This window comes from Scardinius erythrophthalmus (genome assembly GCF_964197995.2).
Source record: "Scardinius erythrophthalmus genome assembly, chromosome: 1".
In the NCBI taxonomy this organism is placed as follows: Eukaryota; Metazoa; Chordata; class Actinopteri; order Cypriniformes; family Leuciscidae; genus Scardinius; species Scardinius erythrophthalmus.
In genome coordinates this window covers 44,976,693-44,999,341 of record NC_138221.1, presented here as the reverse complement: position 1 = coordinate 44,999,341, position 22,649 = coordinate 44,976,693, and the positions used below count along the sequence as shown (strand labels likewise).

Sequence of the window (22,649 nt, the reverse complement as noted above, 5' to 3'; positions counted from 1 at the left end):
AAAAAAAAAAAAAAAACAGTCAACATTTAATTTTTATTTAAATATAACACAGCTTTATATTTTTGGTTATTTTAAATAATGATTCCCTTATGTTACCTAATAGTAGTAGTTATCTCTAATAGGTAAATATTCTGTCGGGGATAAAGAAGGTTCATTGCTAGTTGCTTGTCTTTTTAAATTAATGCGCAAAACAATATAGACAATGTAACAACGAGAAGCAAAATGAAAACATAGCAAAGAGAAAAAAGAGGGTTAAAAAAAAAAAAAGTAAAACACTGACAAATAAATATATAATAAAATACTTACAGGTTTTGTGAATTACAAGTCAGTTAAACATTAAAAATAATTGAAAACAATTGTTTAAAAGCTTTTTTGCTTAGATATTCTAACGGTAGTTCTCAGCGTTGGTTGACCTGACTGGACGTCGTTACGTCAGTAGATACTGAGCGCTTACGTCTTGCGGGACGGGTGCGCGCACGTCGCTGTCACTCAGAGTTGGTTGTAGGAAATGCGGACACGGCGATGTCAGCAGGGCCGTGTTTATCTCTTCCAGCGATGTGGCCCGATTCCCATTTCAGGGAGTTTTCTTGACTTTCTCAAACGCAAATGCACAAGTGCACTCAATGCCAGCACTGATACGGATCTGTTTGCGCGCGGATGAGTGGGAACCCAGTGCGGAGCGGCAGTGTTTAGCTAACCGTTAGCCCTTCAACACACCACCCTCCACACACAGACCCCTAACCGCACTTTTAGGTTTATCATTTAAACTTTCCTATCGGCCCAGAGGCTTATCAACGGCCTGCCTTCACTGCGCCTTAAATCCGTTCAACGTCGGCGGCGGTGGCGGGGGGTCACGGCAACCGGTGTGGACAGGAGCCCCCCCGGCACGGACGGACAGATCCCTCAGCTGCGGGTGAGTCTGCACACTCTTCTCTATTGTCCTCTCTCAGATGAGACAGATGTGTCAAAACAGATCAACACTGTTAAATAACACTATTTTCCTGCGCCGTAATCGGGAAGTTGAGCTGATCGGCCGCACTGGACACTCTAGGCATGAGCTAGCAAGTTAGCAGGCCAGTTTCAGCAACTAATTTAGTACATTACAGTTAACTTATAATTTTGTATACATCGTATGTATCACGGAGTGATTGGTGATTCTCGGCATAATTAAGACACGTTTGATGAGAGGCTGTTGAATGACAGATCGGACAGCACGATTAGCTGCTTTAGATTAAACTTGGCCATCACAAATCCAGCTACTCCTGCGGGTTAAGTCTCAGGTACCAAATGATCACTTTATGACCTTGCTTGTGTGTCTTATGACTGTAGTCTTCCGTTTAAAAGCGTGATGTATTTTTGTATAGATGTTGGTCTTTTAGAAATGGAGGTTTCCCGGTATCCGGTACCACTGTATTATTGTCCAGTCACACCTCACATGTGTGGTTTTAGTCACACTGCGATTGACAGCTCGCACGTTTGCACCTATGCCTTTTTTAATAACTGTCCCTGAAAGTTATTTTGTGTGGTTTGTTTACATCTCATCTCGGTCCTCACACTTTAGATATTATTAGTCTTGGTCACCCGGAACGAGCACAGTTCATGTGTATGGGTGGAGTCCCGCTAAGTAGCATTGTCCGATTCCTGAACGAATTGTTCTTTTGAGCCGAATCGTTTCAGTGAATCTTTTGAACCGATTCATAAAATCAGTTCGAACGATTAATTTACGCTTTGGCCTTTTAACCAACAACAACTGAGTGACTGATTAAAATTACTCCAAGAGTATTTGAAGGATTTGACAGATGGGGAAGAAAAAATACATTACTTTAATCAAACAGCATGAATATGACAGATATATGATCGTTTATCTTCACACACGAGTTGGTTGGTTGAATAATAGCTTTAAAATCCGTTTTCAGCCAATAGATGTAAATGTTTAGCATTGTCTAATGTAAATGCTAATTTATATTTAGGTACCAAATGTCTGTTCTTTTAAAGATTAATTTATGAGCATTTTTAATTACGCCATGTCTTAAAAGGATCATTGAATCGTTTTTGCACCTGTCTGAAAACCAATTTGTGCAAATGAGCAAGACTTCCTATCTCTACCACAAAGACTTCCTGATGAGTTTTAGAGTTTTACAGTTAGGTTATTAATAGTTTATTGCACGATAACTCTTTAGTACACATTACTTTTTAATAGTCATCTGACTTCTGTGAATGTTTTATCAGCTTTTAGACACCCTTATAGTTTGACAATCACACATGGTTTGTGTTTCAAAACCTTGTGAGCTGTCTGCCTAGACAGCATTTGTGCTTTACATTCACAAGCATGTTTCGAACTTTCAGCCACGGTGCTTCTGTCAAGGAATCACTTCCTTTTTATCTCCTGTCAGCATGTGTACTCGGTACACAATTATATATAGATCATACGGAAGTCTATGAGCCAGATCTCAGTGTAAGAGGAAATAGTGGTAACCTGTTCCTTTACACTGTACCTAAACTAGATCTGTAAAGACTTGTGCAGCCCATCATATCACTGTTGTTTGCATCTGTTTAATTCATATTCATTGAGACTTTCTTTGAAACAGCTCACCATTGTCTTTACCAAACAATTGAAAGGTCCTCTGGTCTGAATGTCTCTTACTCTTTAGGATATGCTTAAATACAATGCTTCATGTCACGTGTTGTTACCCTTTATTTATTTTAGTTCCTAATTTAGATTTAAAACGATAATTAATCTAAACCAATTTATGCTATTTTAATACTTATTCAGCAAGAATGCTGTAAAGACATTTAAATGTTACTAAATATTTATTTCTCAGGATAAATTGCATTTAAAAGAATATTAAATTGACAACAGCATTATTTCACAAAATAACTGGTTTTACTTTATCAAATAAATGTAGCCTCGGTGAGCAGAAGACATTTAAAAAGCATTTTTAAGAAATCTTACCAAAACTTTTGAGTGGTAGTGTGTATTCTGGGTTGAAATAATACTCATTGTAGTTCTCTCTAGGATCTACAAGTTAAGCTGTCAGTTACTACATAAAATAAAGACTCATGTCACGGATTGTATAAGCAAACAAGAAATGTGTGGATATTTGCCCCATAGACTTCTATTGTAAGTGCATTTCTCTATACATTTTTTAAAATAATATTCCTCAAAGACATGTCATTCTAGAAGTCTTGTTGTCTTACTTGTAACAAATGGATTATTGATAGATGATAAAACAAATATTGAATAACCAACACAATCCTGTCTAGCTAGTGCGCTTCCCTAATGTTTATGCATTAGGTCAGTAGTCGGGAGAGTCTGCGGTCTTTTGCGGCTCTTCAAACACATTCGACCACATGAGTGGTTACACTATGAAAGCAAACTGGTCGAATGCGTTTTCGATTACCTCTGAAAGTGGTCAAAACGCTTGTTGAAACGCTTCTTAATACCAGGTTTAAACAGGGCCTTTTAAGTTGGATGAGACCAGCTTTGGAAACTGTGCTTATTTTCTGGTCTCTTAAACAGTTTTGTCATATTTTTGAACATTTCCATTTTTATGAAATACTATATTTCAGGATAATTTTTCCTCTCATTTATTTTAATTGATAAGAGTAGAATAGTATCTGACTTGTGATTATTGTGAGAAAGAGACAGTCAAAGGTGATCAGAGATTGTTTTTGGAGCAGCACACTTGAGTTTAATGCCTTTTAGGTGTGTATGTTATTATTTTAAGGTGAAAAAAATGGGAAAAATCGTATCTCTGAAGAGCTGCTGTGATATGAGACATGCTCATGGAATTTGACAGAAGATTTATTTGGTTCTTTTTTTATACGTTTGTTAAAGTTTTCTCTCTTTTCCTGCCAACTGAGAGTCTTCGTCACATTTAAACTTCAATGCAGACATTCACTTCTCAGACCAAAAGGGGCTTACTCTTTTAATGAAATGACAGCGTTTGTTTTTATTCTTGTATTTCAAGGAATAATAATCACTGACTCTGGTTTTGTCTCTCTTTGATCAGCTGTGTCATTGAGGAGCAGCTATGGCTGAAATCTCCGCCCTCACCCCCTCCCCTCCCAGTATGAGCGACCAATCAGTGCCTCCTCCCTCCAGCCCACAGCCTCTCCCTTCAGAAACTCCCATCCCAAAATCATCTCTCTACGGGGACCGAGCCGTAATGGGAAACCCGATGTTACAGGCAGGTGGAAAAAACTCTTCGTCTTGGGAGCCCACACCTGGCCAAAACAATGCAGCTGCCTCTTCAACAGCAACAAAGAGTGCTGTTGGACCACCAGTAGAGGTACTAGCTGCTACAGATACAGAGTCTAATGGGAAAAGTGATTTCATTGGCCAAACAGAACGGCACACTGAAGCACAGGGCTCAGAGCAGGAACAGCAGATGCCTCTGTCGCCTGAACTTAATCCCAGTCCTAATCTGTATCCCATCGTTCAAGTCAGCCAGAATTCCAGTCCTGCTCCCCCCATGGACGTTCCCCCTCAGTTTACCCCTCCTCCCGTTCCAGTCTCCAACCCGGCCCCCTCTCCACAAGATTCCAGGCAAACAGAAGCACAAACAGCCCCTCTGCCCGAGCCCATCCAAAACCCTGAACCCAACAGTCCCAGCATCGATAAGATGACCCCCGAGCCCCCCTGCACACCCTCCAGGGCCGAACCCCCAGCTGTACTGGTGCAGGACTCTGGTGGGTCCGTGTTTCTGCCCTCCACGTACAGGCGTCCAGCCCCGGACACGCTCAGCTACCTGGAGTCAGCCAGCCTGATGTCAGGAACTCTGGAGTCTCTGTCAGGGCTCGGCGAGGACGGCAGCTCGGTGGGGTCAGACTCGGAGATCAACGGTCCAGTGAGGCGCACTGATAAATATGGCTTCCTGGGAGGAGCGCAGTACAGTGAGGGAAGGTGGGTGGTTGTGAACCGAATGACACAAAAACACGTTCTCACATTCTCACGTAAAGACTAACCACTACAGATTATAAGAGCATGTCACATATTTCAGCATTTAATGTGTTAAAAGAGTGTTTTACAATGTATAAATTCTTCCCTTTCCTGCATATTGAAACTTGCCTCTATTTGCTTTTTGACTGTCAGCTGCATGCTTGTCAATTTATTTCTGATATTAATGTAATATTTGAATCTAATATTGCTCATTATAATTAATGTTACTACTTATATAATTATATTTAAAGTAAACTTGAAACACTGTTCATAAAACATTTTGCTTTAATTTTTTTTTAAACATATTTTTATTGAAAAACATGGAGCATAACAAGATTTCCAAATTTTGCTTTCATAATATGATGTGTTATATGTGGATCATGCTTGGCTGCCAATGTCTTTGCCGTTCATCAGCTGGAAAAAATCATTCTGAAAGTGATTCCAATGATATCATTCCTCTTTGTCATTAATATTGTTATAGCTGTGGTGTGGGCTTAGTGTGAATATGCCTTAAGAGTTGGTATGTTTGATTCATTTTTATGAATCAGTTCAAACTGTCATTTACAAAGAATCAATTTAAAACTTTGAATCCAACGATTCATTTTGCATCTTTCCTGCAAATATTACCTGAAGTCTTTGTTTTTCATATTAAAAAGTATATATTGAAATGTAAGAAGGTAAATATTGATATCTATTATATACATTTTAAATAAATATTTTTATACAATTATAATTTAATAGTGTTAATTTAGTGCAACACATTGGAAAACAGGCATTAATTATTTTAAACTAGTGTTTTACTGTTTTTAAGCCATTTCCGAACAAATACATAAAATTTATATTGATTATTGTGAAAGGCAGAAAGATATTGATCAACCCCAGCACATACGTTAAGAAAGGATTTGATTTCATGTTGAAACTCATATATTGAATATACTTCTGTTTGGCTCTACTTGGTTTGATAAATCAGAGTAAGGATTTATAATGAATGAGATTGATAGGGTAATTGCCAGCACCTGATGTGAAGTGTGCTGCTGGGGTATTAATAATTTACGCCTACAGCCGAGAACAGGATGAGCATTTGGTGCGTTTTTCCTGTGTCCGTCTCTCTCGCTGCTTATGTGTTCGTTGTAAGTGACTCAGATTGTGCTGAGAGGGCTCGTCTGAGTCAGAGTGCACTGACTGTCTCACTTTTTGTCTCTCTCTTCCCCCCGGCTGTCTCTGCTTTATCTCTAGTACTGAGTAATTGAACTTAAAATAGGCGCTAACACTGTCCTTTACATTTAAACGTTTCCTTTTTTAATTCCGGCTCAGCCTAACTTATTAACCACCACATGCTTTTTCAGCTATTTAAAAATGGTCAGTGTGGGTTAGTCTTAAATTAGACTTTCTCATATGCTCAGCGTGCTGTCTGTCAGATTTAGTTCTCTGCTATTTTTGTTTACAAGTTATTGTCTCTGTCAGACACGTTCACAAGTACCTGAATTAGTGTCTAGTCAAGTTACAAGTCTAAACAAAATCTCAAAGCCTATTTATTCACATATTTGCTACAGTTTCATTGTTAAAAAACGAATTTTGTACATTTAACTCATTTACAATTAGTAAATTATCTAAAAAATATACATTTTATTATACATTTTTAAAGGTATTAACTTAAATTCAATACATTTAAACAGTGTAGCAATGTTCTGAGATGTTATTTCTTGTCTGTAAGCTACTGACTTGTTCACTATGTTCACAAATTTCTACTTTAGAGACCGAGTGAAGGCTGAACTTAAGTAAGTTGAGTCATTTTTTTTTACTAGATGGTTTCCTGAATAGTGTAAATATTGGCTCTGTGCTGCAATCTTGTGTTTGAGCATCTTGACAAGCCCCAAATAGCGTGATTTGTTCAATCAGTGGTGTGAGTTTGGGGCGGGACAATTGTTTTTTGGTTTGTCCTACTATTATTGTTTTTGCAATTCTGTTTAGTGCCGCAGAAATCACACACTTTGACTAAGACCAAAGTCTCGACACGAGGTGTTCTATCTGTCTGGCATCACTACTACTTGGCTTGTTCATTTGGTAGATGTTTTATCTTTACAAAGCTACAAAACTGACAACACTTTATTTATAAGTGACATGGTTACACATTAGGCTACTACATGTAGTAATAACAGTAAATTATGCATAATTACAAGTAACTAACCCTAAACCTAACCCTAACCGTAACTAAATTAAGTACATGTATTTAATTATGTACAATGAAACTACGTCACCTTAAAATTTTGTGGAACCCAAAAACATATTAATTTACCAATAACTCTGAAGATTTCAGGGCTTTCTAATTAGTTTTGAGAGATTCCAAATTAGCAATTGTCTGTATATTAGATGTCTGTTCAGAGTAAACCATTTTGACTTTGAGCCATTTGTCAAAAACGCAACATTATCTCAGGGCTTGTGTGGGTGCTTGTAGGTTTATGCGTTGTATGTGTTTTATGTGTTTGTGAATCCCTCTCTCTTGTAGCGAGGCAGAAATCGCTGTGGCAGTGGCGAGACAGAGAGAGATGAAATGGCTGGACATGTTCAGAAACTGGGACAAATGGGTATCCCGGCGCTTTCAAAAGGTCTGTTTCTTACAGGGTCACAGAAGACATTCCTGACTGGATTAGAAAATACAGTTCTTATGAATGTTGATACAATCTGAGTTATGTTTTCTTTCTGATGCAGGTAAAAATCCGCTGCAGGAAAGGAATCCCTTCCTCTCTCAGAGCTAAAGCCTGGCAGCTGCTTTCCAACAGCCAGGAGCTCCTCGAATCCAATCCTGGAAAGTTTGAGGTATGGTCGGGTTGATACACCTACTGTTCGTATAGTCATGGCCCTAAATCAGCTTCTCCCAAGTTCATGTGCTATTGCTGTTAACTATTTAGGTTTTACTATCAAGAAGCTCCTGACTAAAATTGAACAATTAAAAGACAAGTCTGTATTACTGTATTACACCATTAATTGCATCTGCTAATCATATTGCATATTTTGTACCAGTTCACATTTAACAGTTAAGCTGTGACCACTAACAACAATGTGTTAAACGGGCAAGAAAAATGGCCACAAAACACAACCATTTAGTTGCAATTTGTAACCCTTTCTTTCCTTTTAAATGTTCTTATACTAGCAGTCATGTATATCTTAGTTTAGATGTTCAAAACACTAGTTTTTAATGTACAATTTTTTTTATTATAGACATATTTGTTCACTTTCCTTTTTTTGTCTCTTAGGAGTTGGAGCGAGAGCAGGGAGATCCAAAGTGGTTGGACATCATAGAGAAGGACTTGCACAGGCAGTTCCCGTTTCATGAGATGTTTGCTGCTCGGGGAGGACATGGGTAAATTCAGATGAGGGTTTTATCAAGAGAAAGAGTGATGTAAGGCTTTTATTTAGATTGTTACGCAATCCTGGAAACTGAAGGAAGGATTTTTTTTTTTCCTTTGTGTTTTTGGTTTGCTTTGTGTTTTTTTTATATTAGTCTTTATTCACTGCATAGTGCACATATTGATACCAGCACTGGCACTCTCAAGCCCAAAGGATACTTTGTTTTTTTTTACTGTACTGTACACATCTGCCTGATTTTTGTAACCAATGCTACTTGAAGGCGAGCCTGCAACCTTAGCCGAAAAAAGCGTAACGCCTGTGGTTGGCAGGGAGGACAACATGAGGCCGTTTTTTTTATGGATATATGTCAATGGAGGAGAGGTTCACCACGCTACAAACCGCTTTTGTGAGGAAATAGCTAATCATTGATGATTTGTCAGCCTATCAGCTAATCTTCAACATGTTTGCTCTTAAACATTGGTTTTGGATTGATCTATTTGCACTGAAAAATGCTGTTTTATATGAGAAGTCACGGACAATTGCGCGACAGTTATGATTGACTGTCGCATGACTCACGAAATAACTAAATTTAATGACGTCAAGGCTGTAATGTGATTGGTTATCAAGGCATGCGTGATCCATGTTTGCCGTTACGCATTTGCCAATGGTAGAGCCATGGACCCTCATATCTCCCAATAATAAGAACATTTTTGCGTCCGAAATCGAATACTTCCCTAATATATAGCATGCGAAAAACAGTACAGCAACAGAAGCTACGTGTGTGTGTGTGTGTTTTAAGTAGAATAAAGCTACGTGTGTGTGTGTGTGTGTGTGTGTGTGTGTGTGTGTGTGTGTGTGTGTGTTCAGGCAGCAGGATCTGTTCCGTATACTGAAAGCCTACACAATCTACCGGCCGGATGAAGGCTACTGTCAGGCCCAGGCACCAGTGGCGGCAGTGCTGCTCATGCACATGCCCGCTGAGGTAAGACAGAGTTGAACAAAGCTCAGTCTGGGTTGCTGTTCTTGGCTGATTTTCTTTAAAAGGACAGGATGAAGATAATATGACTAGAGTAATATCACAGGATATAACCCTGTCACCATCTTCACTGTTATTTTGTTCTAGCAAGCCTTCTGGTGTCTTGTGCAAATCTGTGAGAAGTTTTTGCCTGGCTACTACAGTGCTGGGTTGGTGAGTAACAAAAAGAGACTCTTACTGGGACCACAGAGGAGCGTGTTTATTTTTATAAACTCCTCTTTCTTCTCCTCTCCTGTCCATCAGGAGGCTATCCAACTGGACGGAGAGATTTTTTTCTCTCTTCTGAGGAGAGTGTGTCCCATGGCTTACCGTCACCTGAAGAAATTTAAGATCGACCCCATCTTGTACATGACGGAGTGGTTTATGTGCATTTTCTCCCGTACGCTGCCTTGGTCTTGTGTCCTGCGTGTCTGGGACATGTTCTTCTGTGAAGGTCAGTCATACACATTTCAGCAGTCTTCAGAGTCACATGATCCTTCAGAAATCATTCTGATTTGGTGCTCAAGAAACATTTCTTATTATCAGAATAAGAGCGTATTTTTTAATGTTGTTTGCCAGGAGTGAAGATCGTGTTCCGGGTGGGTTTGGTGCTACTTAAGCAGATGCTGGGGTCTGTGGATAAGCTCCGTGAGGTGCAGGGCATGTACGAGACCATGGAGCGACTAAGGAACATCGCCCCTGAAAGCATCAAGGAGGAAGTTCTGGTGCAAGAGGTGTGCACACAAACTCACTCTTACAAGAAAGCTCACAATAGAGAAGTAGCAGTGCAGTACGCTGTGTCCTTTCTCATGCTCTCTGCTCTGTTTTCAGGTGGTCTCTCTGTCTGTGACGGAGGCCCTGATCGAGAGGGAGTGCGGCATTCAGGTGCGTAAGTGGCGGGAATCTCGTGGAGAGTTGACCCACCAACCGAATCGTCGTTTGCATGGCACACGGGCCATCTTCGAGCAGAAACACCGGGCCGCTGCGATCAGCTCTGGCGGCAGCCTGTCATTTCTGGGTGGTCATATCCCTCCCCCCGGACCCTTGCGTGCGTCATCAAGCCTCCTGTCACTTCCTGGTCTTAGAAAGTCCAAGATGCCATTTCATTCACAGAATAAGAAGAGCTCCACCTCTGGCAACTTGGGCCAGGATATCGTCCCAATGCAGCCACTTGGGGGCAGCGCCAGTGCAGTAGCCTCAAAACCTCCAGTGCCGTCTGCCTCTAATGCTGGAGCCGGTGGGCGTCCCCCGGCACCGCATGGGCCCAGTCCTCTAGCTACAACATCTACTACTACCACGCCACCGGCTCCAACCGCACACGCGTCCAGTGCGCACATGCTCCAGCCGTCGCCTAAAGTTGTCTCTGAACAAATCACCCCCACCATCCCATCACCCACCGCCAACAACTCACCGTTACCCCCGGCCCCAGATACTCCAAAAACGGCAGTAGAGGAAGACGGGAAAAAGAAAAAGAAAACCAAGGAGGACAAAAGACGGGAGAAAGAGGAGGAGAAGCTAAAATCGCGGGAGAAGAAAGATAAGGACAAGAATGAGAAGGAAAGGCTGAAGAAGGAGAAGGAGAAAGCCGAGAAGGAGAAAAAAAAGGAGAAGGGGGGTAAGAAAAAAGACAAAGGGGGAGGAGGAGAGACGGAGGAGAAGAATGGAGCCGCAGCGGCGAAAGATTTGGCCTAATTCTGCCCCGTCGTTCCTTCAACAAGAAGAGGACTAGGAATCGAGATGGCTGCAGACTGGTGAAAAGAGACAAAGAGGGAAAGCGAACAATGTCCTGTAACGTCCATTTCATCTCAAGTACTCATTTCACAAGGATAACTGGATCTCTGCATCTGCCCCTGCTCCATGTCTCTCATCTCGTCTGCGCAGTGCTTTCACCCAATGCTACAACAGGAAGCGGTTCTTACTCAGCTTTTTATTCTTTTTTTTTTTAAGTTGGATACCTTATTGATGAGATCAGCTGGATAATTAGTTGTCAATTCTAGTGTACTGGGTGCCATGGTGTACATACAGTAGACCTCTAGCGCCATCTGTGCCAGTCCAACCACACAATCCCCCTCTGCCCGTCACCCGAGAGGTGTCTCAGCCAGAATACCTAAATAAAACATTTCTGCAGCGCGAAAAGCGCAGCAGTGTCTAGTAATAAGTTATGTTTTTAGTGTTCTGGAGGACCTATTTATTCATCGTACTGTTGCTTGTTAGTGTGTGTTCTTGTATGTCTGTGCCTTGGCAGTGTAGTGAATTGTGTCAGTCTCGTGCAGCACACGGGTCTTGTCTTTCTTCTCTCTTTTCAGTCTCCTTTCAAAAGAGCTTTTCGTTCCTGTTGTGCTCTGGTAGGAGGAGTTGATAAGTGTTGGGGGAGTGAAAAGTGAACAGAGGGAAAGGTGTGTTCTCTTTCAAAACTGTGGAAATAGACACTTTTAACTATCCATTTAACAAAAGTTTCAATATCCGAATTAACATAATTACTGAGAGGAAATCTAAACTGTTCTTGGTGAGTGTGCTTGTGCATCTCTGCTCAAAGACTGCAAACTCGTTAGATCTCAATCCATCATGTCAGCCTCACCAAATATTTCCTCTTGCCGCAGATGAGCTTATTTATTTCTTTGTTTCTCTTTTCGAACAAATTGCATCACATAAACTGCAGTAAAGGTTCAAAATTCTGCCAAGCGTGTAGATCACTCCAGATATCTGTGTGGTTTGATGTTAATTATCTTGATGTTGATATGGATGTAGAGTTCAGACTACGATTTTAATAAATTTATGCACTGATGACTTGATTTTCAGCATTAACCTTGATGGGTTCATTAACATAGGGCACTCTCTAATCCAGTTCACATGACTCCTTTAGTCCGCGCCTTCTTGGATGGGAAGGTTTTGGTGCAGCATTGTAGCATTAACCTTTGACCTTTGAAGGTTTCGGCCTCAGGCTGTTTTGATGTATAAACTATTAATTTAATCGGATGAAACCATGTAATATCTATTACGGCTATTATTAGTCTTATTTTGGATTAGATTTTTTTATTTTTCTATGCAAGTAAATGGAGGCCTGGTAGACTGGAATGGCAGTGATCTTTGTTTTAGGAGAGTGTTGTATTTAATCACAGGATTTATTTTTTTCTTTTATTTTCATGCGCTGAAAATGATTTTTGCACATTTTTCTCCCAACATCCTGGAGAACAAAACCAAGCGGTTGTTATTTATTTTAGACATTTTATAATCACTAGCTTGTCTAATTTTACTGCAGTATTTGTTTCATGAGAGATGATTTCATACTGATTATTACTTTTTTTTTTTATTATTATTAATTATTATATGTCCCATTGAAGGGGGAAATGATCCCAAAGAGTTTTGAAAGAAAAGGAATGGATCAATAAAATGTGTGCGAGGCATTTCTGTGGTAATTAAATGTTAAATATTGTCCTTAACAAAACTTTAACTCGAAAAGTGTTACTCTTGATGAACACTGGTGAACTGAACTCCACCATAATCCACTGACCCCTCAGTATTATGAATTATTCTGATACATTCACTAGGTGATTGGACCATACTTTTGCTTTTAGGGTTCCTACTCAGTATATAATGTTTTTTGTCAAGACTGAAGAAACCTGATGTGGTTTCTGGGTTGCAATATGGTAGCCAATACTCTGTCAATGTTTTAATGGCGTCTCCTGTGTTTACTGGACTCGTTGCGTCGTTCAGTTCCAACTGCAGGGGATCAACCCTCCTCCTCACCTATCAGTGGTGCCCTTACTGACCTCAGTGGTCATTGCTTCCTCTAAAGGCACTGCTGTTCAAATGAAAAGCAAGCCAATTATGTCTATGCAAACTTCGTTCCTAACCGTTTGCACAATGTAGATGTTGACATTTATGTTGTGGCCACCAGGGGCCTCCGACTACCTTCACTGTTGACACGAGCACTGGATCTGCTGAAAGTGGAGTGGAGTGTGATGTCCATGGCCTGTTACTTTCAGATAACCTGGGTGATCTAGATTAAGGTGTTTAATTAGTCTTAATAATTGCTCTAAGTTCTAAGCACTGGCATAAATCTGGTTTTGCACCTGTCAGGCCATCTTCACTAACACCGTCCTGTCTGTATTGCCAACCAAGGGTACGACCGGTGGACTTAAAATGGTTCAGACCCTGTGCTCACCAATAATGAATGAAAGGCCACCCAGTGTTGGTTTACTAACACTCTGAGACAGCTGGGACTGGGTGTGAAGTAGTTTGACTTGTCTTATGGATTTCTGCATTGGTAAATACGATGCATTGGTAAATACAATGATTTCTGCATTTGTAAATATGCATTGGTAAATTACTTTTAATCATTTTCATTTTAGTGTTTGTTTAGGTTAGTACTCTCATTCTGTCCTTTGTATGTCTCATACTTGTTTTTAAGTTTACATGAAACCATTTACAGTTGCGAATGAAATAAATTCATAGATGAAGACATCTGTTCTAAAACTGCTGAAGAGGAAGTTCACAGTGTATTTAATAATTAATTACAGGTGTGATGAATAATAAATAATATATTAAAATCTCCCTCAAGAGTGTTTTTTTCTATTGATGTTATGAGGTTTTTTAAGTGTAATTAATTAGTCACCATTTGACAAAATTTACATCACGTGGTTCGGGAGACGGCTACAAAGGATTAATGTTTTCAATTGAGGGTGTTGCAGGGGCTGTTTAATCGAAAGTCTCAGTTTATTTAATGAGAAATATATTGCAATTTCTTGTATATGTTAACATTATGTAGGAATGTAGGCTACATTAAGTACTTTTACTCAGATCGCACTTGACTCCAGAACGGCGCGAATTTTTGAGGTGAGGCATTTTTACCTAAATCGTCATTATTTTCTCATTATCGTCATCTCTTCCTTTCTGTGGAAGGAAGAGAAAAGGCTTGTTCGACTTCATGCAGCTCTGCGCAGACCGATCGGCGGCTGACTTGAAGCAGTGCATGCCGGTTAGAAATTTTGTCCGACTTGATACAGCGCCGACGCCACGTGACTGTGACGTATGCCATCAAAGTACCGCGAGAGCAATTCGAGAGTAGCCGGAGAACTCAGCCAGCGCAGCTTCTCAAGAGGTGTGTTCGACATCGGCTGCGGCTGGATGCACCCGATCGGCGAGAGTAGCCGCGTGCAGGCGGGGAGGAGCTGCAAACGGAGACGTGAAGTCGGACACTTTCTGGTTCCCGTAGTGACCGCTCACGTGGTGTTTGCATACTTTACCACAGCTGAAGTGAAATAAATGCAATATTTGCCAAATAATGTTTCAGAGACATTTTCATTCAATACTTTATATACTGCTTCTTCACACAGCGTCTGTTTGAACAAGAATAAAGTTCAACCTTCAACATAAGCTACTATCAATGAAGTGGAGTCTACGTTTTTTAATCAGTTTTATTTTGATAAACATGACACAATATAACATCGCAACTACATGAAAAGAGTGTTTACTGTTATAAAAAACTGATTTGTGCGCTTTAGAGGAACTAAAGGTGTTTGAATAAACACGAAACACACGTGATCGTTGTCATGCAATGGATCTGACCAATCGTGGAACAGCTGTGTCGTCATCAGCCCTCGTGAAGCCCAGTGCAGCCGCTCTTGAGAAGCTGCGCTGGCTGAGTTCTCCGGCTACTCTCGAATCGGTCTCGCGGTACTTTGATGGCATATGTCACAGTCACGTGGCGTCGGCGCTGGATCAAGTCGGACAAAATTTCTAACCGGCATGCACTGCTTCAAGTCAGCCGCCGATCGGTCTGCGCAGAGCTGCATGAAGTCGAACAAGCCTAAAGTGTCCGACTTCACGTCTCCGTTTGCAGCTCCTCCCCGCCTGCACGCGGCTACTCTCGCAGATCGGGTGCATCCAGCCGCAGCCGCAGCCGATGTCGAACACACCTATAGTGTTTGTTTCGGTCAAATGAGGGTAAGAGAGATAAGGCTTGTTTGAGATGCGCCTTGCCTCGCCTGAAATGTAGTCGAGAGTAGGCGGCTGCAGTGAGAGGAGGAGTGAAAAAAGCGCAGGCAAGCCGGACAGATCTCTCTTCTCGCAGTGGATCTGACACCTGTGAGATCAAAGATGGATATCGCGGGATTCACGGGATTCACGCTCGTGCACAGTGTTGCTAATAAACTGGATGTAATTCAAGTTCTGTTGCTTTTATATGGAAATAAATAAAATGAACAAGACACCCAAAGTACTTGTTATTTAATTCCATTCTAAATACATGTTTATCAATCATTTTTTCTTTAATACAGACATATGTGTTTTTATTTTTTATTTTATTTTTATAAAAATTAAACTGCATAACCCAAAGAGATCGCACTGTCAGATAGTTTGGGAATATTCACACATAACGTATACACATAAAACATGATATCAGAGTTTTAAAATCAAACATTTTAAAAGAGAACAAATACATCACGGTTGTTTAAACCAATGAGCATTAAGCTGTGTCGTCAGCAAGTCGTTTCCCATCATGCTTTTGATCAGCACAGTCGGTGGAGAGCAACTGCGCGCGACTGCAGAATCCGACAGGTGCGCCTTGCGCTCGCGAGAGATTTTTGACATACGTCAGCATGACATCAGAGCAAGGCGGACCGCACTCGGACACATTTCTAACCGGCATGCATCTCGCGCTGATCACCGGTGATCGATTCTGCGCAGATTTTGCTCATCTCAAACAAGCCTATAGATTCCAAAAATAATTGATTCCAAAGGTTGATAATTCTGAAAGAAAAATCGCCATGAATCTATCTAGGCCTATCTATAGTAAACGTGTGGAAAGTGTGGGCTACACTGAAAAACTGATTTTTTACTAGTGCTACAATCATTGATTTGGTATTCCAAGAAATAAACAATGTTTTTAATGCTTTTGTTTGAAACACTATGGTTCTCCACTTTTCAAGTGTTATTGGTTTTTTTTTTTTTTTTTTTTTTCTCCAAGTTGTGCTCACTGCAGACTCAGAGTCAAATGACGCACAGCTCCACCTCTCTGATGTCACGGGTTCAGTTCTGGGTACGGTTAGGGTGTGGTTGGATATTCTAGTTCCACCTATTACGCCCAAATTACATTCAGAGAGGGGGAGCCTTTATATACCTTTATATCAGGGTTCACCAATCTCGGTCCTGGAGGGCCGCTGTCCTGCAGAGTTTAGCTCCAACCAGCTCCAACACACCTGTTTGAAAGTTTCTAGTATGGCTAGTGAGGCCTTGATTCGCTGGTTCAGGTGTGTTTAATTGGGGTTGGAGCTAAACTCTGCAGGACAGCGGCCCTCCAGGACCGAGATTGGTGAACCCTGCTTTATATACTGTGGTCACGATGAGATTAGGTGAACAAGTTCATTCGGTCTTTCTTTAATAGTAAAACAAAGAATTGAAAGAAGTGAGGAATTGAACCGGCCTATAGCCTACTGTGTGCAATGTCCCACTTTTTACACTCATAACAAATAAATAAATAAATATGCTCAGAGAGAATGCAAAAGAAAATCTCTATTGGGTGAACTGTTCCATACATCACCTCGACGTTTAGTTTTGTTATGGATTAAATGTTAAATTGGACATTCACAGTTTTAAACCAAAGCAAGTGCTCTTCAGCTAGATGTGTTTTTCTGCTTTTTGCTGTTTTAATAATTAGAAAACAGGCAATTAATGCTTAAAACATTAAACCCTTTCGACTTAAGAGGAGGTTGAATGTAGCAGCTCTTTTATCATTGCCGTTGTAGGACTATCATTGTCCAGCAGGTGGCGCTGTTCACCCTTGTGGTTTACTGCATCATTATACTGCAGTCTTATGCAGCCTTCCCTATCTCACAGTATGAACCTAAAACAGACTAGTCTAGTTTCTTCCCAGCTATCACACACAGCCAGCAGACATAGCAGTACAAAAAGATGTTTTATTCACAGTTTGTGTCTTTTATTGGTTACAGAGGAGTTTCTGACAGAGCAAAGCAGGCCCAGATGCAGAAAGCAAAAGGATAGATAAAAAAAAAAAAACATGGACAGAGAAATAGTGAAGAGGAGGGGAGAGGGGGAGTGAAGAGGATATGTTTTCTTTCAGTCCCCTCTCTCCTCTCTTCCTTGGATGGTCTGTCTCTCTCACTCCCTCCGTGATAAGCTTGGCATCGCTTTAAGGAGGCCCAACTCTCTCGGTACAAAACCCTCATTTTCTCTTTTTTTTAGTCAACCATCAGGGAAAGAAACGAGAATGATGATTGGTTCCTCTATTATAGAGCGAGATCACTCCATCTTGCTTCTTTACCCCCCAGAGTGAGCTATCTTCCACATCTATCTAGAGAGGTATTTCAGCCCAAAGCTATAGATGCCTTCATTTCAACCCTCCAGACAGCAGCGTAAAATGCAGCAGCTTTCATGCATGCTTGATTGTAATGAAAGAGAGGTGGTCATGGGTAATGAGTGAGAAACAGAGAGAAAGAGAGAGTATGTGAGAGATATAGAAATCATGTTCATTTTATTGAAAACAATCCCATGCCCCCACTTGACAGACACTGTGGTCATGAGCCTCTCCACCCTCCCAATTCAGCCTCTTTGGAGAGATGGAGAGAGTAAGTGCTTGAAAGTAACAAAGATGATGGGAAGGGAGGAAGAAACACAAAGAGAAGGAGGACAAGAACAGCCTGGGTGAGTAAAGCAGAGAGAGAAACACGTTCATCTCTTTTATTTTCTGTCTTGTCTCCACAGCCGTTTACTCCTCCTTCTCCTCTCCGTGTGTGATGACGTAGCAGATGTTCTTGTAGTCAACATTGCCAGCCACATCTGGGGGGAAGGCGGCAAACAGATTCTTCATCTAAAGGAGGAAGAACAAAGAATCTAGGATTAAACATACATTAAAGTGACTCTAGACTCTAACTAATCTAGGAAAATAGATTAAAGTTGCGATGAAACTCAAGTAGCAACAGATCTGTTTTCTAAATTGTCACGGATTTTCCATACATCCGAGCGAAACTTGAAAAAAAATGTAGGATCAGATTTGGCAGATCTGAAGTCCTGCATATCTCATCAGAGAGAATGATGTTTTGATTAAAAATGATAATTTATTTAAGTTAAAAAAGAACTTTAAAAATAAAACATATACATGGGTGAATAATCTACAATAAGATAACCTGCATTTAGAAAATTAAACTTCTAAAGATGAGCAACATCTGATCTCACCTCCTCTGCAGAGAACCTGTCGCACTGAGTGGTCAGAAGCTCCGCGAGGCTGGAATGAAAGAGAAAGAGTAGCAGTCAGATAGGGACTTTTTCTTTTTTTTCTGCATGGGAATAAAATGTCAGTGAATATAGTCTCACAATTCCTTCTTGATGCTGCCAGTGCCCTCTGGGTCCAGCACCTTGAAGGCGGACACAATGACGTCTTCGGGGTCAGCACCTTTCAGAGACACAGAGTGAATTACACTAACTGAATGATTGGAAAACCAAAGGGAAAATGAACAGAAAAAGGGACTTTTGCATACCCTTCAGCTTCTCTCCAAACATGGTGAGGAAAACGGTGAAGTTGATTGGGCCGCTGGCTTCCTTGATCATTGCCTCCAACTCCTCATTCTTCACGTTCAGCTGACCTATAGAGAGAGATGAGGACGTTCAGCACAGACTCATGGATGTATTTACAAAGTACACGACTGACACAAATCATAAACGCACCCAATGAGGCCAACACGTCCCTAAGGTCGTCTTTGCTGATGATACCGTCCCTGTTCTGGTCAATGATTGTGAAAGCCTATGTGTGCAGGACAGAAAAAAGACAAGAACATTGTTACAGGAGTAGGTGGTGACGAAAAATGAGGCTGCTGACAGTTGCAAACCAATGACTAACGAGTCGTATCAGGAGATCTTCCCCTTGCGGGCTTTCTTTCTTGCCTGACAGTGTTAAAAATGTCCTTCTGAATCACGTGAAACTCAAGAAGGGGCTTGAATGCTTAACGGCAGCTGCTGCTTCCACCCGGCCCCCACGGAGACCCTCACTGATCCTTCTTTCCATCTGGGAGACGTGCTAAGTCAATCCCAACTGTAATGTCAGACATTCCTGAAGAGGAACTTGAGAAGGCTGTATCACTTACTAATAAACTACTCGAACCATTTCATATCCTTACTTAGCTCAATCGCACACTAGCCTGACGCTAATTCCAGTCCTTTTAGCATGTGCTCACATACTCTCCTACTTAGTGTTCGAGATAATCATGCTAATTCAGATTAATCATGTTTGAGACCCATAACTAGAGACAACTACTTTTAAATATCAAATTTTCTCCAGGTTTTATTTTGTGTGTGAATTATATGTAATTTCTGAGTCCACTTTCTGTTTTTTTTTCTTGCCAACCACTTCAAGCGCCCTAAAACATGAAACTTATTAACAATAGGGTTTTTTTTTTTTTACTCACACTTTCATTTGAGTCCAAGATAGAGGGCTGTTATTTATTACTTTTATCCATTAATCTTATTCTCTTTTATCTTGTCTAATATTTCACATTCTTTTCTTTCTTTCTGTCTCTCTGGCATGCACTGTGATCTTCAGCTGCTGTCCCATTGGTATCGGAATAGTGTCTGACAGATGGGAGGGCAGTGGAGAGGAAGGCTCTGGCATTTATATATATATATATATATATATATATATATATATATCTATATCTATATATATACAGTATATATAAATTAGCAGACAAGACAAAATGACTAGAATAAGACGATCTGTTGACTCTGTGCATTTGCGATACTATACAAGCCTTAATATAGATATGGTTCGACCGTTCTCTTAGTAGGGGTTACAAAAAATTAGCCTTTGATCATATTAGCATTAAAAGGCCTGTTATAAAGCAACGTCTGTGACAAATCACAGTGGTAATTTATTGCATTGAACTGATGTATACTAAAATTTACCCCCATCAAACTCATTCCACTTTGATAATCCACAATAAAGTGAAATAATGCAACTTCTAAAACAACACATAATGTTCTCAAAATATGATGTTTGTTAAGTACCAACGTATCTGACATGGTTGAATTAGTGTGCTTGTTGTTTTAACAAGAAGATCTGAAAAAATATTTACCTCCTTGTACTCCTGAATCTGGCTCTGCTCAAACATGGAGAAGACGTTGGAGGAACCCTCTCCTCCTCCTCCTGCCCTCCTCTTAGCCTTCTTGGGTGCCTACATATGCAAAATAAAATATATAATAAGAAGAAAGTTTTTGCAGTACATGCAAATAGAATAGATGTAGTGCTAATTTTTGACAATAATCCATATCAACATAATTTGAAAAGCAGAAAATTAGACACTCACATAGCAGTGCCACACAGAGCTTAGAGACACCAGACTCTCATTCATAAGACATTTGAACACATTTATTGATAATAAAACAGTATGAAAAGCTACATACTAATGAAGCAGATTTATATGAGTGATATAGCCTACATCCAAAAAATTATCTTTGCATAAGTTTGCAATGATTATTGACACTGTATTCAGTATTTTTGTATCTCCAAGGGCATCAGCTACTGGAAACTGGTGGATTGGATTCTGTATTGAATTTGATCCAAAGTACCTTTACATTAGTACATTAGCATTATGCTTTCTGAAACTTACAACTTTCTATATACAAACATATAATCTCTGTCCACTCAATAACTTTTTAATAAATTACAAAAAACTGCATTTTATGGGAAGTGAAAGCAAAACCACTTAGTTCTGCAGCTTAAGCATTAACTTCCTGGTTCCAGTAACGCAGGTTCAGAAAAAGTGCCCAATTTATCACATCCTGTTAAAGGTATTGTAAGTCCAGAGTTCAATTATCCAAGAATCAGACGCTGATTCAAAACGCGAGCTCTCCTCCACGTGACCCTGCCGAGAGTGAGGCTTTATGTCCTTGGTTCCTATGTGTCCACCTAGATGGTGTGGCCAGGTAACAGCTAAGGTACTGGTTACTCACCATGCTGGGACGGTGTGTGAAGTCTAAGAAGCTCAAGAAGTGAAGACTGAAGCCGCGTAGTGACCTGTTCCCGAGAGCCTTTTATACTGCCGAAGGCCCCTTGCTAATTATAGATCCAACCTTAAGTGTGGCTTGGGAAACAGCAGACAGAAAGAGGGAAACTATGAAAGGGGAGAGAGATGAGGTAGGGGGAAAGTGATGAAGGAACACAGGGTGGGATGCACTATCATCTTACAGTGCTTAGAAATAGCTATTAGAGTCTTGGAATGGGATGAATCTGATACTAGTGGCTGCAGTCTGCTTGTCTCACGTAGACTAATAAGGACATGGAGACGTAAGGGACTGTTTGAGCTTCACCCAATCTCATAAGTCAGTTTGAAATGAATGAGCTGTAACCATAGACACTGAGGAGGACACAACTCCCACCACTCTATTTAGTTTAGCGGCAGATCAATATTGGGAGATTGCAATAATAGATATGATTGATTTAAATCCAGAGATTTTTTGAGCCAATGATAAACTTGTGTACACGCCCACATCTGATTTATAAGAGGCAGTTCTGGCGTCAAATCACAACCCTTCCCATCGCCTCTTTCCATGTCAGCCCTAATTGAAAATAGGGTTTTAATGCCTTTCCTAGTATAGTGATGCCATAAGATTTGGGCCCATGTCCCCCTGCCTCCCCCTGCCTCATGGCCATGGCTATATTCAGCACTCTCTCTCCTTGGCGCTCTTTGACCTCACTTGGACACTCTACAGTCACTTTGAGGTGCACTTTGTGGTGGCAAAGGGGAAGCTGCTCTGTGAAAGGGCACATAATTAGGCTCTTTTCTTTTAGTCTGAGATGATCAGCACAATGCAGTCCAGTGAGGGGTTGGTAGGGCACACATGAAGAGAGGCTTAAAACAGGTTCTTTTGGGAAGGCGGGGGCAATGGACAGCTGAGAGCGACCAAAATAGCACAACAAACTTGTCTGCTTCTTGTGCTTGCCTTTTCTTCTCTGTTTAATCCATCAGTCATTTCCTCGACCTCTCCACAGTTTGTTGTACGTTCCTTTCCTCTTTTAGATTAATTTGATATCTTGTGAGTCTGTCCTTTACTTGTGTTCCCGTATCTAGATCTCGCCTAGATCTTTCATTGTTCTGTTTCAGCAATCTTTTCTAATAGAATAGCGCAGCTGTAAATATTTATGCAGCATTTTTATGAGATGAATTTTAATTGTTTTAAAATCAAAGTCATGTAAGTAGTGCATTTGTGTCCTTGATAAATTTTGATTTGACAAATTCATTACTATTGATTACCAATGATTTCCAATATATACATTCGCATTAAATGATTACATATAATTATAACAAAATTATTCTAAATTACAAAATTGTTCAT

At 40.5% G+C, this 22,649-nt stretch overlaps 2 protein-coding genes across 3 annotated transcripts; one reads left to right on the top strand and one right to left on the bottom strand.

The window, feature by feature from the left end:
• Nucleotides 1-470: 470 nt before the first annotated feature.
• On the top strand, nucleotides 471-13,853 carry tbc1d10b (TBC1 domain family, member 10b). 2 transcript variants are annotated; one of them, XM_081362054.1, is made up of 11 exons: nucleotides 471-913; nucleotides 4,014-4,906; nucleotides 6,697-6,720; nucleotides 7,449-7,548; nucleotides 7,652-7,759; nucleotides 8,197-8,303; nucleotides 9,158-9,272; nucleotides 9,414-9,479; nucleotides 9,570-9,759; nucleotides 9,885-10,039; nucleotides 10,137-13,853. In XM_081362054.1, exons 2-11 carry the CDS (start codon nucleotides 4,035-4,037, stop codon nucleotides 10,995-10,997), a joined length of 2,598 nt encoding a protein of 865 aa, XP_081218180.1. In that variant the 5' UTR covers nucleotides 471-913; nucleotides 4,014-4,034; the 3' UTR covers nucleotides 10,998-13,853. The 2 variants fall into 2 exon arrangements, with proteins under 2 accessions (XP_081218180.1, XP_081218181.1); XM_081362055.1 differs by lacking the exon at nucleotides 6,697-6,720 and having other exon boundaries at nucleotides 488-913.
• Nucleotides 13,854-17,770: 3,917 nt separating this feature from the next.
• mylpfa (myosin light chain, phosphorylatable, fast skeletal muscle a) lies at nucleotides 17,771-21,335 on the bottom strand. The gene is made up of 7 exons (XM_081362717.1): nucleotides 21,267-21,335; nucleotides 20,390-20,488; nucleotides 18,987-19,062; nucleotides 18,800-18,904; nucleotides 18,636-18,714; nucleotides 18,498-18,546; nucleotides 17,771-18,132 (listed from the first exon to the last, which is right to left on the bottom strand). The coding sequence occupies exons 1-7, from the start codon at nucleotides 21,267-21,269 to the stop codon at nucleotides 18,031-18,033; spliced, it is 513 nt and encodes a 170-aa protein (XP_081218843.1). The 5' UTR covers nucleotides 21,270-21,335; the 3' UTR covers nucleotides 17,771-18,030.
• Nucleotides 21,336-22,649: the final 1,314 nt, after the last annotated feature.

What these genes read in the sequence shown, in the direction of transcription:
- mylpfa (XM_081362717.1), bottom strand. An exon ending in GGACGTGTTGGCCTCATTGG is followed by an intron (nt 18,905 to 18,986) that starts GTGCGTTTATGA and finishes CTCTCTCTATAG; the next exon opens with GTCAGCTGAACGTGAAGAAT. An exon ending in GTTTGGAGAGAAGCTGAAGG is followed by an intron (nt 18,715 to 18,799) that starts GTATGCAAAAGT and finishes TGTCTCTGAAAG; the next exon opens with GTGCTGACCCCGAAGACGTC.
- tbc1d10b (XM_081362054.1), top strand. Translation starts at nt 4,035, where the DNA reads ATGGCTGAAATCTCCGCCCTCACCCCCTCCCCTCCCAGTATGAGCGAC. An exon ending in GCTACTACAGTGCTGGGTTG is followed by an intron (nt 9,480 to 9,569) that starts GTGAGTAACAAA and finishes CCTGTCCATCAG; the next exon opens with GAGGCTATCCAACTGGACGG. An exon ending in AGGAAGTTCTGGTGCAAGAG is followed by an intron (nt 10,040 to 10,136) that starts GTGTGCACACAA and finishes CTCTGTTTTCAG; the next exon opens with GTGGTCTCTCTGTCTGTGAC.